The sequence below is a fragment of the Brachycentrus maculatus genome, unplaced genomic scaffold, assembly GCF_059751285.1.
Source record: "Brachycentrus maculatus isolate JH-2025_06_01 unplaced genomic scaffold, ASM5975128v1 h1tg000365l, whole genome shotgun sequence".
Taxonomy (NCBI): Eukaryota; Metazoa; Arthropoda; class Insecta; order Trichoptera; family Brachycentridae; genus Brachycentrus; species Brachycentrus maculatus.
In genome coordinates, this window is record NW_028281114.1 from 246,114 (window position 1) to 263,981 (window position 17,868).

The window sequence follows — 17,868 nt, forward strand, 5'->3', positions numbered from 1 at the left end:
CCGTTCAGTCAATTGAAGCTTAAGGACGGGAAGGGAATTTCTACCCGTTCAGTCAATTGAAGCGTAGGACGGGAAGGGTATTTTTACCTTCTGCGCCGGCCTCATTTCAAAGGCAGAAATGAAGGAATTATCCAATGTTTTATATGAATATAATACACCAATCTCTTTGTTAAGATCTTAATTATATGTACATTATTATCAAATCCCATCACCAGCGGTCCGCAGTAGTTAAAATACCCGTCTGAAATGTGTTAATTAGAAATAAAAATTAAGCATTTAAGCAAAAAAAAATAAAACGCTTATATAAGACCACTTTTGAAAAAATTAATGTAACTAGTTGCAAACTAAGGAACGATTGGATCCGACGCCAGACACAGGTCTGTGACGTGGTAGAGCGAATTGCTTGGCTGAAGTGGAAATGGGCCGGTCACATAGCCAGAATGACCGACGACAGATGGACGAAACGCTTTCTGGTGTGGAGACCGAGGAACCAGAGGCCTCAAGGACGTCCACCGATGAGATGGGTGGACGACATCAGGAAGTTTGCTGGAAGACAGTGGATGGGGACGGCGCAGGATCGGGAGGAGTGGAGGCGGAAGGGGGAGGCCTTTGTCCAGCAGTGGACCTCAACGGGCTGAGTTGCAAACTACAGATGTTCTCATCAACAGTTGAAAATACAAGCTATTTGTGTTTACATTAATAAACTCAAAAGTGGTATTATACAAGTGTTTTATCATTATATCATTTCACAAAATTAATGCCAAATCAATAAAAATATAATATAAAAAAATAAGCACTTGATTGAAATTATTACGTGTCAAATAAAAAGACATTTGAATATCATCGTCAATACGATTTATGATGAAATTCTTTCATCCTGTCGACAGGTCAAAAAATTTGACCGATAATCTGTTTTTTGTCATCAATGCTACTTTGTGTCCTTCAGCGGAATACCTTTACTTATTCTATTGAATATTTGTATTTAAATGATTAAAAGACATTATTCAAATAAGAAAATCACTGATATACATGTTAAAAGAATCCATTTGATTAATCCCGGCATTAATTAGAACTAAATTTTATATTCATATTAACGATAACAGTAAGAATTACAAGTATTTGTCATGATTATTATTGGATATAACTCTAAGGCGTTTATTTATTTGGTCAGTATCTAATTCAGGTATTGGTCAGTAAATCAATTAACGATATATTAATAAATCAAGCTGGAGGCTCCTGTAACATTCCCAATGGGGGTGAAAATAAATATTACTGATTTTTCACTCTGATATTTATTTCAATCCCGGACTAGTACTTGAAGCGCAGGACTGATTACCTACCCTTCATGTTAATAACAATCAGGATAACACTGTGTTACTATTATGCAGTGCCCTATGCACCATCGGGCGCAGATAATGGCCAGAAGAAGTTGTGTTTACCGTAGAACGGGGCTACTTGAACTTTGATGTGTTACTTCAGCCCAGTACAAAAAAAATATTTAGATTTGTATTTGGTCTACAATAATGGACGTACCGACATGATTCATTGTTTCCCTGATAGGTGACACTTATCGACACGATACGTTCATTATTGTAGACCAAATACGGATTTAATTTTTTTTTGTATCGGGCTCAAGTAACACATCAAAGTTCAAGTAAATGTACCGTTTAATGTACCATTCTACGGTACATTAAAAGACTCAAAAGTGGTCTTGTACAAATGTTTTATTTTTAAATTTGAATCATCATATTATTATTCCACATGGTTAATGCCAAATCGACAAATATTAATTGAGTGCTAGTCACCTGGTTACACATGCATGGAATTATTGCAATCATATGTATTTGAATCCATTTAGCAAGCAGCCATACAGTGCCTTGTAACTTGAAATGCTATAAAAATAATTGTCTTTAAGAGAACGCACCATCAATGAGACAAACGAAATACAAAGACAATCTACAGAAAAAACTAAATATGTTCATTTACTGACCAGATATATAAATCGCTCAACAGCCAAAGCTGGTAGTGTTGAGCAAAAATTTATTATCGAGATTACTGTTTTATATAAATGAAGTTACTAACCCCTTATGAATTTAGTTAAAGACCAAATATTTATTTGCCTAACTCTAAGCTCGACAAGTTTATTGAAGTTACGGAAACGAGTTACTTATCTTAATATATAAAAACGTTGGTGCATATGTTCGATGCCGCTAATTTCGGGAACCACATGCCCAATTGACTCCAGAATTTGGATATATGTTTTTCCTGGCTGTAAGCGGGTTTCTGTAAATTTTGGACCCGGTAAATAGCACTGGAGTTCATAAATGAAAAAAAACCTTATTTCTCTGGAACTAATGGACCAATTGATACCAAATTTTGGTTATATGTTGGTATGACTTTAATACAGGTTCTCACAAATTTGGGACTTAATAGGCGGCGCCATTATTGAGTAATTAATACAATTTACAGAAACATGTCTTACCAAAAACTCCCACTTGTGCGATACAACGTCTGCCGGCTCAGACATAATGAAAGATAACAGAATACTCCTATTTAGGATTATTATTATTATAATAAGTATAATGTTAGTATATATTTACCTCATGAAAAGTGCAATGTAAAGCTATGTACATTAAATTAAATTAAATTAGCCGGAATACTTATACTTAGAGGGATACACTAGCCTTCAGTTTGATTGGATACCATAATCCCATTTGTGATTTTATTAAACACCAACAATCATTATTGCATTTTACTTATAAAATAAACCTTAAAAATAGAAAGATTATCATAAAAAAACAATGATAACTTAATAATATGAGGACATAAAAATTGCAGACAGGGTTTTAATGGTTCTTGCACAGTGAGTTGTTAGCACTTAAACCCTCCTTTTCCTATGTTGGGTATCTACTACACGTTGCTTCTAATAACCATCAATATCTCTATAAATATAATAAATACAAAGTTCAGATTTTATGTATTCCTCCATACTATATTTACACATCGATTTAAAAAAATAATATTAATAATAATCTAAATTTATTGAGTACATCGGAGGTATTTTGTGAACATCGGAAACAAATTCGCGTATAAACAGCGCTGTGAATGCCTCTACCTTGGATCTCGACGATATGTGAAGAGTGTGCAAGAAGCGTGACGCTATATTCGCATCTCATTTTTGCATACTTCACTTTGGAAGTGCGAGGAGTGTGGCCACTACCAATACTAGCGGCAGGCGGCAGTAGCTCTCGGGCTTGCAACCAGAGTGGGTTTATGCCCGTTTTGTGAACATTGCCAGATGGTTTTTTAATGTTTTCAGCAAATAAATCTCAATTATTACAATTATTTACTTCAATTATAATTAATTAAGGGGATTAGCTATAAATTGTCTTATTTTTCCAATTTAAATCGCTTATTTTTTATTGTGTACTGACACCCAACACCGAAACGCGCATTTTATTTTAGCACCGTAAGGAAAAAGTTAACAGCGTGATAACCCAGAAAAAACTTATCCGCATCTTAAGGACCGCAAATAAAATTAAAATAGGACTTAAATATTGTCCGAACAATTAATTTGAATTCAACAAAACAGAGTATTACTAAAAATTACTTACATTACTGGACAAAAATTTAATACATAATTGTACAAAAAAATATGGATATAAATAATTAGTAATATCTCAAAATCACCAGAAAATAATAGCTACCTAATTTATTTTTAGATACAAGTAAAAATAAACCAATAGATTCAATTTAAATACAAATCATTAAAATTGCTTAAAATAAGTTTAAAAATTAAAAACATTGGTCATTTAAAAAAACCATGAATTCAACATTTGAAGCACTAACTTTGTGTTTTTCCATTACATAACTTACAAAATAACTTTGATATTTTAAATTTATACAAAGTTTTGTAAATTATAAAATACTTATAACTAATTTGATTCGAGTCTAAAGAAAATTTTTGTCAAACGATACATTCTGCAATGAAAATGTAGCAAAGTTTTATTTTTTTCTCAAGTAATGTATTCTTCATGGACATTTTAAAAATATCTATACGATAATTTATTGCATTCCTACTCCAATATAAATTTATTAGTTTACACATTCTTTAAAAATATTAAAAACATTTTATTTTGGACGTGCGGAATAAAAAAATAAGCTAGTTTTTTAAATCACTCTATCACTCTATCTGGCAAAACATGAGTCAAAAATTTCATTTCGAAAGAGACAATATTTTAAGTTGTAGAAATCACCTTAAGGGAGAATTTTACCGTCCGGCAGTCCGGTTTTGAAAAATGAAAGCGACTACGACAGTTTAGCATGATCGAATTTACGCGCAACGTGTTCACGCACCTTATCAATAGCACCGATCCGAAGAAAGATGGACAAAAACACAAGCCAATCCTAGCCAATAATTGTTTTACAACGCTAACTGACGTGCCGGTCGGTAAAATTCCGTGTAGTGCGCAAACGCCCTAACGGTTGTAATTTTGAGAGTAAATAAATGTGTTTGAGTGAGAGTGAAGCGTACAAAATACCACATGAAAAACAAAAGATAGTCAAATTGTAGATACATTATTGCATTGCTCATATAAAACATTAGTTTTATAAAAGGAAAAGGATAATTTATTTAAAAAAAAAACTTAGTAAATCGGTTTCTCGTCATGCCAAATTTTACCAGTTTTATACAAAGTGTAAAGTTTACTATTAAGTAAATTTTCGGCAAATCTAAGCATGGCTCCTTCGAACTGATGCGGTCTCGTATCAAAGTCAGCAAAATCCATGTCCAGATTTTTGTAGGGGCGATTGAAGCCGTTTTCTCTGCAGTCGAAATACTTGTGAATGGCGACGACGTCTTGAGACATCATTTCCGTCTTCTGGGAGGCCGACTTGTCAGAGGCCGGATGCAATTCGAGGGTCGTAGATATTTCTATGTCATGTATCGTCATGGACGCGATGTTTAAAATAAAGGCGGGCCGATCGCTGGTGGCCGACTTATCGAAATGCGTTTTTTTCACAATGTCTGGGTACTGAGGCTTGACTTTGATGTCGTTTCTCTGATTCAAGCAAAAGTGGAGAGTGGGCAGCTGCAGTTTGTCTATAGTCTTTACCGTCTCGTAAGATTTTAATAGGACTTTGAGGGAGTAGTGAAATCTCGGGACGATGTACTCATCCCAGGCGAGGTTTACGATGTGACTCGTTTTCTCATTCAAATTGAAGTCTCTCTGCGCCATCTTCTTGTTTTTGTTGAGATTTCTGAAGATGCAGTCCAACTCTGCTAAGTCGCGCATCAGATGGTACGAATCTTCCGTAGAAAACGGGAAATTGAACGGGATAATGAACAAGGACAGTCCGGTCAGTTCGATCGGCAGAACTTGGATTCTCTCAAGCAAGTTGACGGGCAGAGTATTGTCGTATATGTGGTATTCCGTTATCCCCATCAGCTTGTGGAACGCTAAGAACTCTATGACGTTCTTTCTGCTCAGGATGGGAAGCTTGTTGGGCATTACGCAGGCTGTTATTTTGGACGTATTCTCAAAGGATATTTTATTGACATTCTTTTCAGATTTTGAAGTGTAATCTTTGTCGAGGTCGATCATCCTTATGATGGGGGAGTAAATAGGGCTCAGGTAAGAGTTGGGATAAAAGCTGACGGCGTACGGCGTCCCCAGAGCTCTAGTTAACTTGCAGTGGAATATAAACGCCACATAATCCTTGTTTTCCTTCACACTCGCTTTGGACTCGAGCCGGGAATAACTGAACTTGCCTATGACGGGTCTCTCTTCTTCTTCGAACAAGAAATGGCATCTGAAATTTTGTTTGACGTGTTTCGATCCTAAGACTATCGTATTTGAAACGCCAAAATATCGAGTTTGAACCGTGAGATCAGGGTGACCGCTATTTTCCCGCCAAAATGAAGAGTAGGCGTAATGGCTGTCGTCGATTCTTTGAAACGACGGCAAGATATCCAAAGTTTTAGCATTAACCATGTCCAATTTCTCCGTTAAGATCGACGAATTAATTCCGTAATTGCAGATACTCAGTTCGTTCGCTCCCCCCGGCTTTCCGAAGAAATTCAAAACTTCCAGAACGTACCGAAGCCTATAATACTCGTGTCTGTATATTAGCAGGGTAACCAAACTTACCAGACAAGCTATGACTAATATAAGCTGGTAATATTTCTTCATTGTGGATTGCCGATCTATCTTCTTCTTCCTAGCATGTTCCAATTTGCCGCCCCCTCCGTCCGAGCTCTTAACATCAATTATATTGCCGTTTGAGCGATTATTATTTACTAACGTCAAATTATTCTCATTCTGAAAAAACAAAAACTTCCAATTGACGAAAAAATGAAGCTCGCATCGAATACGTAAAATATTCATTGCAAACTATACATTATCAGTTGTTTCCTTAAAATACATACCTATATTGCGTGATTAAAAAAATAATTTCAAATTGTATCGGATATTAAATAACCGAGCCGGGCGAGCGAATTTCGAGTTTTGACAGATGAAAGCAAAGATAACGTATACGAGGGATGAAAGCATAGAAAAAATGTTATCCATAGATAGTTTGTCTATTAAAAAAGAAAAAAAAAACAATAATAAAAGTGTGCGGTAAGTACCTTCAAATCATTATGAAATTTATGAACACATGCCACATTTTCATTTATAGTCTATGTTTTTTATATCCGCTGACAGCTGCTGTCATTATTTGAGATGTTTTGGATGATGTTTCGGCATATTCTGTCACTCGCGTAATAATTCACAAGTCATTCCGCAAATCTTTGTTTATTTTGTCTTTTAATTGCTTGTGATACTTTAAGATATACAATGGCAGACAGATACTATACGAAAGTTGAACCAGTAAATCATCAACATCTGCAGTTTACATCAGAAGTAAGAAGAGCTACTAGAAAAATTCACTCTGTCAGCGATGCCCTCGTGAACTCGAAACTAATGTTAGGTTTGTACGAGCATTAACCTTTTCATAGCTGCAAATAAATTACGCCGAATCTTAAATTACGCAATTAGTCCTCATCAGGCCAAGAATTTTTTGTAAAATTTAGAGGTGTTTTTTTTTTGTTTATATTTATTAAAAATATAAATTATTTTAAAATTTTCACGTGCACGTTTTTATTGCTATTGAGTTATCTCGTCTCTGGCAACCATTGGATTAACGAAACATCAAGCGCCCTTGAGGTAGTATTTTACGAAAATGGCACTAAATAAATTATCCAAATTAATTATTATTATCAACATATCATGGGTATACTGGTGAAAAACGTTAACACTTTAAATCCCTGTTTGAATAATCCCTGTTATTTAAAGCTTTTAGCCTGAATAAAATATAATAATAATAATAAAACCCTTACCGCACCCCAATGGTGCATAAGGCACTGCTTCATATAAACGCAGTGTTATCTCGATCGATAACATGAAGGAAAGGTGATCAGCCCTCCACTTCAGGTACCAGTCCAGTGTAATATTGAATAAATATTAGAGTGAAAAAATCACTTATATTTATTAAACCCCCCTGGGAATCGAACCTGGGACCTCCAGAACGGTAGCCGAGCATACCGACCATTACACTACGGAGGCGGACGAACAAAATACCCGCTGTTAAACTTAAAGGTGAATTTACTTTTAAAACCACATATGTATGACATTTCAAACTACTTCTATTCTAAAGAACTTATAAGCTATAGTTTATAGTTTTGATTTTCACCTGTAGATGAAAACATCCGTTAGTTTTCAAAACTAGTTGTGCTTGAAAAATAAAACTCATTAAGTGGTTTATTGCGGTGTTTAATTTTTTAAAAAATCAACATGCCATTCCACAAAGCTAATGCCGAATCAGTAAATAATATAGTTTATAGAATATTATTTATTGAGATGGTTTGGACATGTAGAACGAATGAGTGAGGAAAGAATGGTAAAACAAATTTATGAGGTGAATGTAATTGGAAGAACGAGCAGAGAAAGACCGAGAAAAACTTGGCACAATCAGGTATGCCAAATACATGAAAGCGGTCAGGTTAGGAGTCGAAACAATCGGCGGGTATGTATGAGGAGATGCATGAACGTGGAAGAGGCGAAGAATGTTTGCTAAAACAGAGTGGTGTGGCATTCTATTCTCTCTGCCTACCCCTGCGGGGAAGCGGCGTGATGGTTAGTTAGTAGTTGGTTAGTTAGTTTATAGAACGTTAAAAATTTCATTGAGTCAAAATTGCATACTTTCGAGTTAACGTTTTTTGCCAGTACACCAAAAACTTTATTTTCCTAAACAAAAACGTTTAATGGGATTCATTGTGCCTTTTTGGTACTCTATAATACACGTGTGTCACATTATTCTTGAAATATATCGTAATATAAACATATAAGATCGTAACATAAATAAATCAAAGCACGCATCGTGTGTCACTCTTACCCACTGGCGTTGCGTAGCGTCGAGAGTGAGACGGATATAGGGCATGATTATGGCGCGGACTAATTACCGACCGACGCAAGAAAAATTAGGGATCTGTTCTTTTATTTATCCTTGTGATGTTACAAATTATTAGTCAGATATTTCAACAGATGTCATAAGGCCAAGGATTGACGTATTATTTTATCCAAAGTTCCACACCATGAAAAAATCCCTCCCAAGTTGAACTGAGGTTCGAAACTTGGAGCAAAGTAAAAACACATACGCTTATTTCAGCCGCGTATGTTGCATGTTTTGTGAAAACACATACGGTTATGCGAGCCGCGTGGATCCGGTTAAAATTTAATACTTGTATTTTTAACGTTTTTTACAGCCCTATCTGATGAATCCGTCTGGACAGATGCTCTGTTGGTTTTCTTTGAGATTTTCAAGTATTTGGAACAAGTGCGGATGGAACAGTCGGTATCGGAAGTGAACGCTCTTCTCGCAGATGATAATCTATTGAGGTATAAAACATGTCGCTCACTACTTTCAAGAACGTCATATATCAAAAAACTTGATTTTTCAGGAGAACGTTTTTTTAAGTTTAAAAATATAATACAATGCATTAAAAATAAATACTAAGCCACTTATTCAACTTTTTATTGTGCAGATCTTTTTAGGTAAAACTTGAAGGTTTTTTCTCCATTTGAAAAATATTTAGTATATTTAAAAAAAATAATTATACAAAACCTTTTCTTCAAAATGCAAAAACAACACTTTCTGCCCTGTAGCCGGTAAATATTAAGTTAAAAATATGCTGCTTTTGCTGGGATAAAGTATATTTTCTAGGCATTCGGAAAACATACACAACTGAAAATTTACAATTTTTGATTTATCACGTTCTTGAAAGGAGTGAGCGATGTGTTATTTTTAATTATTCATTTAAAAATAATTTTAAGAAAAACAATGTTTTTATTTACTAACTTTTAAATTGGAAACAAATTGTACGAATGATGTGTTATCACATTAAGGACAGATGTTTTTTACGAGATTAATGGATGTGGAAGTGGCGAAGAATGTTTGCAAATGCAGGGTGGTATGGCGTTGTATTCTCTCTGCCTACCCATACAGTGAAGCAACATGATGGTTAGTTGGTTATTTAATGAAAACAATTAAATAAATTACAATAAATGGTAATTTCACAACTCTCTCCTTATCATTCATCGTTCACTTTGATCGATTATTCCGAAACTGGTAGTCACGAATTAGTGTTGTTTAAAGTGGTATTACACAAAGTGAATGATGAATTATAATGAGAGTGTTATTTTAACATACCACAAAGTTAACAATGCTTTTAAATGCTGTGTCGGGTTGTGGTCCCGTGGTAAGTGTCACGGACTCTTAAGTCAGAGTTTCTCAGTTCGAACCACAATTTGATACCTATTTCTAATAATGAGCTGCTTAGGCTCACAGAGAAAGTATGAAATTGAAATATTTTTGTAAACAATAAAAACACAAATATTTACCTTTTTTAAATTAAATGTGAACCTTCATTTTTTTAGGACTTCCGCTTTAAAAGCTGACCTCACCCACTATTTGGGAAGTGGCTGGGAAAGCTCGTACATTCGGCGAAAGGAGGTGAAGGAATACCTGGATCATTTGCAAGAGCTGAAGGAGGAACGGCCGCATCTCCTGAGCGCCTACGTGTACCATCTCTACATGGGACTCCTCAGTGGAGGGCAGATAATAAGAGCCAAATACCAATTCAGGACGATGACCTTCACCAATTTTTTCAAACGTTCGTCCTCCAACTCGGATTACGTAGACAGAGTACTCGATTTTAGCGGGACTGACTTTTCAGAGCTAAAAGCCAACATGAAAGGGGCCATGAACAGAATAGCCATCGGGTGGAATGCCGAAAAACGTTGCGCCTTCGTCAACGAAAGCCAAATGGTTTTCTTTTATAATAATTCCATCGTCAAAACTGTCAGGGGGACATTCAAAGCTGTCATATGGAAAGGTTTTTATATCTTACTTGTCGTTACATCGACGTTTATAATATATCATTATTTCTTATAAACAGTATGATGTTTGTCGACACTTTGTTGGATTATAGGCAGGCAGACTTTTCATGTCTGCCTATATCTTGTAGTGGCCATGGTGTGGTATGCTCTTCCACCTGTATTTGGAAATGGTGAGAGTGAGATGATCTTTAGAAAAAAACTAAAAATGCATTTGTATGGCTAAATCGTTTCCACTATCTTCTTTTCCCCAATTCATTCACAGTGAAGCGAAGTTGAGGTAGCATTTTACGATAATTGCGCTATATAAATTATGCAAAGATGTTATTATTATTACATACTCCTTTTATCTGCGCTGTTCTTCCTTTAGAAGGTCATCAAACGGTTTTTATTTTTTAATTTTATTTAATGTTTTTCGCAGATACTTTGTGGCACATTTTATAAAATTAAACAACTTGGTTTTAACCACTTTTTATTGGTACACTTTTTCCAACCGGTTTCGACAAGAACCTTGTCATCCTCAGGGTTTATGTACTAATTCTAAATCATTGAAATAAATATTCATTTAAATGATTTAGAATTAGTACATAAACCTGAGGGTGACAAGGCTCTTGTCGAAACTGGTTGGAAAAAGTATACCAATAAAAAGTGGCTTAAAGAAAGTTGTTTTATTTTATAAAGTTTATATTTTTTTTATTTAACTTTTACTTGGTTAAATAACAATTGTATTTGTTAAAAGCTGTTGTGATATGTGTTTTGATGTATTCAACATCATTATCAAACACCGTGTGTGAAACTTGGCCTAAACTCGAGAGTTGTGCTTTTGGTATGTTGAAGAGTGAGGGGGTAGGAGCTGTTTCTTATTTTCTTATCATTAGAAATATGAACAATAGGGGGACGCTTTAGCTATTCTCAAATTGTTAAGTATGGATTTATTATTATCTTTGTTGTTGTGAATTACTGATGTTGACCATAATAGAATTGGCAAGTAGTATAGCATAGTGGAATGTTTGTGTTGTCCCTGTATATTCACCACTAAAGCTACGTTTTTCAGTATTGTTTTATCAAGAAACATGCTCTTTGAGAAACTACTGGATTACTTTTGTTGTTGTTTACAAACAAAACTGTCTTAACACATTGTTGTCAGCCGGTTTTTTATCAATTGTATTCAGAAAATCTGCCGCCCTACTAATCACAAGTAACTGCAAACCCAATTCCCATCTGTACAATGTTTTTTGGCATCTCGCGCCGTACTAAAAGTAAGTACATAGAACACTTATAAGCGTCTCGCGCTCTCTACTAACAGTATGTTAAATACGCTTTTAAGCATTTACCGCAAACAATGTATTAAGATATTTGTTCTTATAATAAAAAAACACATCAGAAATGATGCTGGAAAATTTAACAATTTAAAACATCAATTTTAAGTTATATTATGGCTTACATCGCTGCTCAATCAACATGAGTATGTAAAATATACAAGTATACAGTAGAATCTTGATTTAAAAAAATATAATTAGTAGATTCTTGTTAAAAAAATTTAAAATAGTTACTCACTTATCTGTTACTCTAAAAATATAATAATAATAATAATAAATCCCTTACCGCACCCCAATGGTGCATAGGGCACTGCTTCATATAAACGCAGTGTTATCTCGATCGATTACACATGAAGGAAAGATGATCAGCCCTCCACTTCAGGTACCAGTCCAGTGTTATATTGAATAAATATTAGAGTGGGAAAATCACTTATGTTTATTAAACCCCCCTGGGAATCGAACCCGGGACCTCCAGAACGGTAGGCGAGCATGCTGACCATTACACTACGGAGGCGGACAAGGCGGACTAAAAATATAAATATTCATAATTTCATATATATACCTATTACTTATCTATATATACATTAAAAAAAGACATTAGTATATACTAACCACGCATTATAGAAGTGGCCAAAAGGACACATCCATGTTTGAAAATCTCCAATTTATTTTTTATATGGCCGGTTCATAAATTTTTAAGACAGTTGTTTTTAACTAAACAAAACAACGGTCAACGTGTTATGTTGCAGTGGACAGCGATTGCAAAACCTTTCTTTGAATTTATGTTACATTTATTTGTAAATTTTAGACAAAACCTGTGTCTTTGGATTTGTTGATTTGACTCGGTTAAACCACTTCCCAACCGATACAAACTGATCCCGGTAGAGTCTACTGTATATAATATAATAAATCTATGTCATTTATATTACTACTAGTCATTAGAACAATTTTAACAGTAGATAATTGTTGTATTTCAATGTATTGTAATATATTACAAGAAAATGGGCATCTGGGTACTTATTTCCAACAGCAATAATCTCACAACATTTTGAGTGTGTCCAAATACTTGTTCACATTCTAATGATTTGAGAACAACGTTTCGGAATTGGTTCATACATATAGACAAATTGCGCCATTAGAACGAAAGTGACACTAGTGAGGCATTTGGAGTTGCAGAAGCTGGAAATGTTATAAATACAAAATATAAGAAATCAAAAAGAAAAATATGAGAATGATCTAACAAAAGAGATATCAAGATATTTCAATAATTTGAAAAGTATCTCGTCAAATCATAAGGTTAAATGATAAAAATGAAAATCGTATTTTCTGGCGTTTCTCATGTGTGTGATTATAATCCAGGATTCGGACCTCACATACTAATAAAAGAGTTTCTGCTCAATAAAAAGCTTCTTTTCATCTCACCAATAGATGTCTCTTGTGAAGTTTTAATGATTCAAGAATAATGTTTCAAAGTTGGTTCATATATATAGAACTTCCAAGAATTGGAAGAATTGGTGAATGTTACACGTGTGTTAAGTGATCACTTAAACCAGCCTAAGACGGTCGTCAGCCCCGTAAATGCTCAGACTTCCATATTCTTCTTTGATGAGATGTCAAAAAATAATGTGAGCAATAACTTTCTCTTATTTTAATCCTTCTCCTCACCCAATGGTGCATAGGGCTTCGTATCAAAGAAACAATTTATTATCTCGATTGTTTATTACACAAGACATGGTGATCAATGAGATAACGCAGTACTCAAATATTATATTTGAGCCATTGTCTTAAGGTGGAGACTGACCGGAGCATTTGGTCGTAACGTAACACGTTACGATGCGAGCATTCAGGCAGTCAGTACAGCGAGCCGAGCGCTCCATCCATAGTTTCGGATGCTCGCCACAAGCGATGTAACGACGTTATGTTACGAGTAAATGCTCCGGTCAGTCTCCACCTTTAGTACAGAGCTGTGCGGTGCAATAGGGTTAGGGTATACTTTGTTAGAATGTTTTATGTTTGGTTTAATATGGGTTCCTTAGCTACTCAAAATATGCCATTTATGTGGAAACGAGTACTTGTAAGTTACTGCTCAATAGGTACAGTTTTATGTGAGGTGTCATTTTTCTGAATGGCACCAACAACTGATTTTAACAAACTGAAAAACAGTAAAAAATATGCATTCCTGTTTTTAAATTGTTCAAGAGTAAACATGCAAAAAGGCGGAAACTACTCTAATAGATTCACTGTGATGTTATCTCTTGTACTACAGCGGATTGAGACAAGCACTCACAACACATTTCTTCTACATATAATGGCTTTTCATTATTGCTGTTGGAAGATGTATTATGTCCATTTTTCTTTATATCTGTATATCAGAGGGTACATTTTGATGAGGTCCTATGTACATTTTGATATTTTTTCATAATTAAAAAGTTATACTATAAATAAGTAATGTTTTACCATAGGTAAAAGGTGTTATTATTATTTCCATAGATAAATACAGAGATATTTAAAGATATAAGAGTTTTTAAACGTTTTTGTCAAGTGGATTCAATAAACATCTTATTATTTAAAAATCCACTCGAATGAAACCACTTTTTTGGGTTTACATTAATGCAAACATGACTAGTTTCGAGAACCACAGATGTTCTCATCAACAGATAAAAATGCAAACACTTTGCTCAAACATTTGTGCTTACATTAACAAGGACGGGAAAGGTATTTCTACCCATTGGGTCGATTGATGCTTAAGGACGGGAAGGGTATTTTTACCTTCTGGGCCAGCCTCATTTCAAAGGCAGAAAAAAATTGATCTTTTAATGTTTTTACGTTTGTCCGCCTCCGTAGTGTAATGGTCAGCACGCTCGGCTACCGTTCTGGAGGTCCCGGGTTCGATTCCCAGGGTGGGTCAAATAAATATAAGTGATTTTTTCACTGTAATATTTATTCAATATTACCCTGGACTGGTACCTGAAGCGGAGGGCTGATCACCTTTCCTTCATGTGTAAACGATCAAGATAACACTGCGTTTATATGAAGCAGTGCCCTATGCACTATTGGGGTGCGGATGAGGGTTTTATTATATTATTATTAATGTTTTTATGTGAATATTATGTATCAATCTCTATGTTCAGGTCTAACCTATATGTGCTCAGTTATCAAATCCCTACGTCAGCGGTCCGCAGGCATAAAAAACACTTGTCCGTGATGTGTTAATAAACTCAAAAAAGTTGCCTCATAGAGGTGTTTTATTTTTATATTACAAGTCAAAAAATAATTCAACATTTTGATTATTAGAATGTGATTTTGTTAAAAATGTTATTTGAAATATCACCCTCTGATGCATAGATGCTATATATTTGTGTATTAGACTAATATAGATATGTAGACATCTCAATATATTTTTAATAATATAGTTTATAGATAGCTTATATAAATAGAGAATTTACATATCTATTCAATAAAACAGGGTTTAAATTGTTAATATATATTTGTGTTTATGTTTGACTTCAAAAATTATACTTTTATATTAATTTTATGCTGACTTCTTCCATGTAATGTTTATTGATGTCTCCAGATATATCGCTCACTCCTTTCAAGAACGTCATAAATCAAAAATCGTCAATTTTCAGTTGTGCATGTTTTAGGAATGCCCAGAAAATGTACTATATCCCAGCAAAAGAGGCATATTTTTAACTTAATATTTACCCGCTACAGGGCAGAAAATGTGTTTTTTGCATTTTGAAGAAAATGTATTGTTTAATATTTTTTTTAATATATTAAATATTTTTCAAATGGAGAAAAAACCTTCAGGTTTTACCTAAAAAGATCTGTTGCACAGTAAAATGTTCAATAAGAGGCTTGATATTTATTTTTAATACATTGTGTTATATTTTAAAACATTAAAAACGTTCTCCTGAAAAATCAAGTTTTTTGATTTATGACGTTCTTGAAAGGAGTGACCGATATGTTGAAATTTATTTTCATATGAATACCTACATAAATATCCTTTCTTTCATTTCATTAATTGATTTGACAGTAATATCCATCCATTTTTAATTAAAAATTTACTTGGTTAATACCACTATTTCATAAGATTATTTCCAAACACCGTTCGATGCTTGAAAATAATGCTGAACCCATCAAAGTTTGTGTCGCAATACATTTCAAGAATTAGTTACATTTACCAAGTAAAATTAAAATTAAAAATCCTTTTTTTCCTGAATCCAGAACTGTCCTAACTGCATTTGGGGAAATTTTACAAAAGGCAATTAAATTTTTAAATATGAATGAGTTCTTCCAATCATTTAATAGAATTTTATTTTGAATATTTGTATATTTATATTCCTTGAAAAACTATTTATTTAAGTTAAGAACTTTCCCTACAACTAAATCAGTATCATAAAAAACGAAATACTGTTACTGACTCCACAAAATATATTGTCTAGCCCAGTCTTTATCAAAGTGGGTGATGACGCCACCCTCTGAGCATTTAGAAGCCTTTTAGAGGCCCCAAGAGACAAATAGAAGAGCTGAGAAGCAATTCATTTGTATCCCTTCCCTCTTTTCTTTTGGGGGACATCCTGGCGATTTTTTACCTTTTGACTATAAATTTTGATAAAGGGATGCCTGACTAAAAAAGTTTGGGAACTGTGCTCAGCAGCAGATTTTTCAAAAAGTCTAATTCCTTGTTTGCCCACAATACCCTTCTTGTATTTCAATAGTATTCTTTGATTAATACAAACGAATTATGTATAATATATTTAATGAAAAATAAAACATTATGTTTAGATTTTACAACCTCAACATCTGAAATTGTCATTTGAATATCGACTTTGTGGCGGAATCCAAACCTAATTTTAGGAAATTTGATATTAACGATTTGAAGACAGCAAATTTGGACATTTACAGGACTATATTGATGAATGATTATATGTAAATCGTTACATTTTAAAAGAAAATACATACATACCCCCTGTATACCAAAAATGCTGTCCAGTAGTGTTACTTTCCAACGAACATAGTGTAAATATTCTCAAATTGATGTATGAAAATTATGTTTATTATATTTGTGCAAAATACTATTTTATTATGTATGTAAGTGTACATTACATATTACCCGTGTTAATGATATTAAATCTCTATGTTGTGTCATAAATGTAAATAAAAAATGACAAGAAAAAATTAATTTGTGTTATTATACATAACCTCAAATCCACCTTTAATATAATGAATCCTTCCTTCAAAGTAGGGTTCTTTTTTAATATGGGTGCTCTTAAAATCCATGTAAATAAATCTGAAGGAATTGACATCTCAACATAGATAAAGAATATAAAAGTCTGGGTATTTACAGGGCTTATTACCTGTCATAGGCTGGTTAAGTGATCACTTTACACACATGTAACATTCACCATGGGTAGACTCGTGATTGACAACCAAACTTCTCAAATTTGTGTAACTCATATATATCATCAATCTTATGACGCTTCATAATTTAGTTTACAACAGCCATCTATGACTGGATTGAGAAAGCTTTTATTCGGCAGAGACCCTTTTATTTAGGTGTATGTAAGATCCGAACCCCGGATTGTTTGGGAATTTCATTCCATAGCTTTCTATGAGAAAATAATACATGTCGCTCACTCCTTTCAACAACGTCATATATCAAAAGATTTTTCAGGAGATCATTTTTAAAGTTTAAGAATATAATGAAATGTATTAAAAATAAATATCAAGCCACTTATTGAACTTTTTACTGTGCATCAGATTTTTTGAGGTAAAACCTGAATGTTTTTTCTCCATTTGAAAAATATTTAGTATATTTTAAAAATAATTGAACAATACCTTTTCTTCAAAATGCAAAAACAACACTTTCTTCCCTGAAGCGGGTAAATATTAAGTTAAAAATATGCCCCTTTTGCTGGAATATAATAGTGCATTTTCTAGGCATTCCGAAAACATGTATAACAGAAAATTGACGATTTTTGAAATATGACACTGTTGAAAGGAGTGAGTGATGTAAGGAATGTGGCCATGTTGGTAACAATAACATAGCCGCAATTGTGTGGATACCAGCATAGTCTGGCAAGAGCATTCTAGATTCTTCCTAGAAACCAGTC

At 33.9% G+C, this 17,868-nt stretch overlaps 2 protein-coding genes across 2 annotated transcripts; one reads left to right on the forward strand and one right to left on the reverse strand.

Annotated features, from left to right (window-relative positions):
• Window positions 1–3,415: 3,415 nt before the first annotated feature.
• On the reverse strand, window positions 3,416–6,511 carry LOC148303505 (uncharacterized). The gene is made up of 2 exons (XM_088269836.1): window positions 6,428–6,511; window positions 3,416–6,320 (listed from the first exon to the last, which is right to left on the reverse strand). Exon 2 carries the CDS (start codon window positions 6,189–6,191, stop codon window positions 4,647–4,649), a length of 1,545 nt encoding a protein of 514 aa, XP_088125962.1. The 5' UTR covers window positions 6,192–6,320; window positions 6,428–6,511; the 3' UTR covers window positions 3,416–4,646.
• Window positions 6,512–6,717: 206 nt separating this feature from the next.
• Window positions 6,718–16,922, forward strand: Ho (Heme oxygenase). The gene is made up of 3 exons (XM_088269844.1): window positions 6,718–6,969; window positions 8,804–8,936; window positions 9,975–16,922. The coding sequence occupies exons 1-3, from the start codon at window positions 6,837–6,839 to the stop codon at window positions 10,489–10,491; spliced, it is 783 nt and encodes a 260-aa protein (XP_088125970.1). The 5' UTR covers window positions 6,718–6,836; the 3' UTR covers window positions 10,492–16,922.
• The last annotated feature ends 946 nt before the right edge of the window (window positions 16,923–17,868 follow it).

Bases quoted from the DNA above. Each gene is read 5' to 3' on its own strand.
- LOC148303505 (XM_088269836.1), bottom strand. From the start codon at position 6,191: ATGAAGAAATATTACCAGCTTATATTAGTCATAGCTTGTCTGGTAAGT.
- Ho (XM_088269844.1), top strand. From the start codon at position 6,837: ATGGCAGACAGATACTATACGAAAGTTGAACCAGTAAATCATCAACAT. The intron at 6,970-8,803 runs GTTTGTACGAGC...CGTTTTTTACAG, and splicing joins GAACTCGAAACTAATGTTAG to CCCTATCTGATGAATCCGTC. The intron at 8,937-9,974 runs GTATAAAACATG...TCATTTTTTTAG, and splicing joins GCAGATGATAATCTATTGAG to GACTTCCGCTTTAAAAGCTG.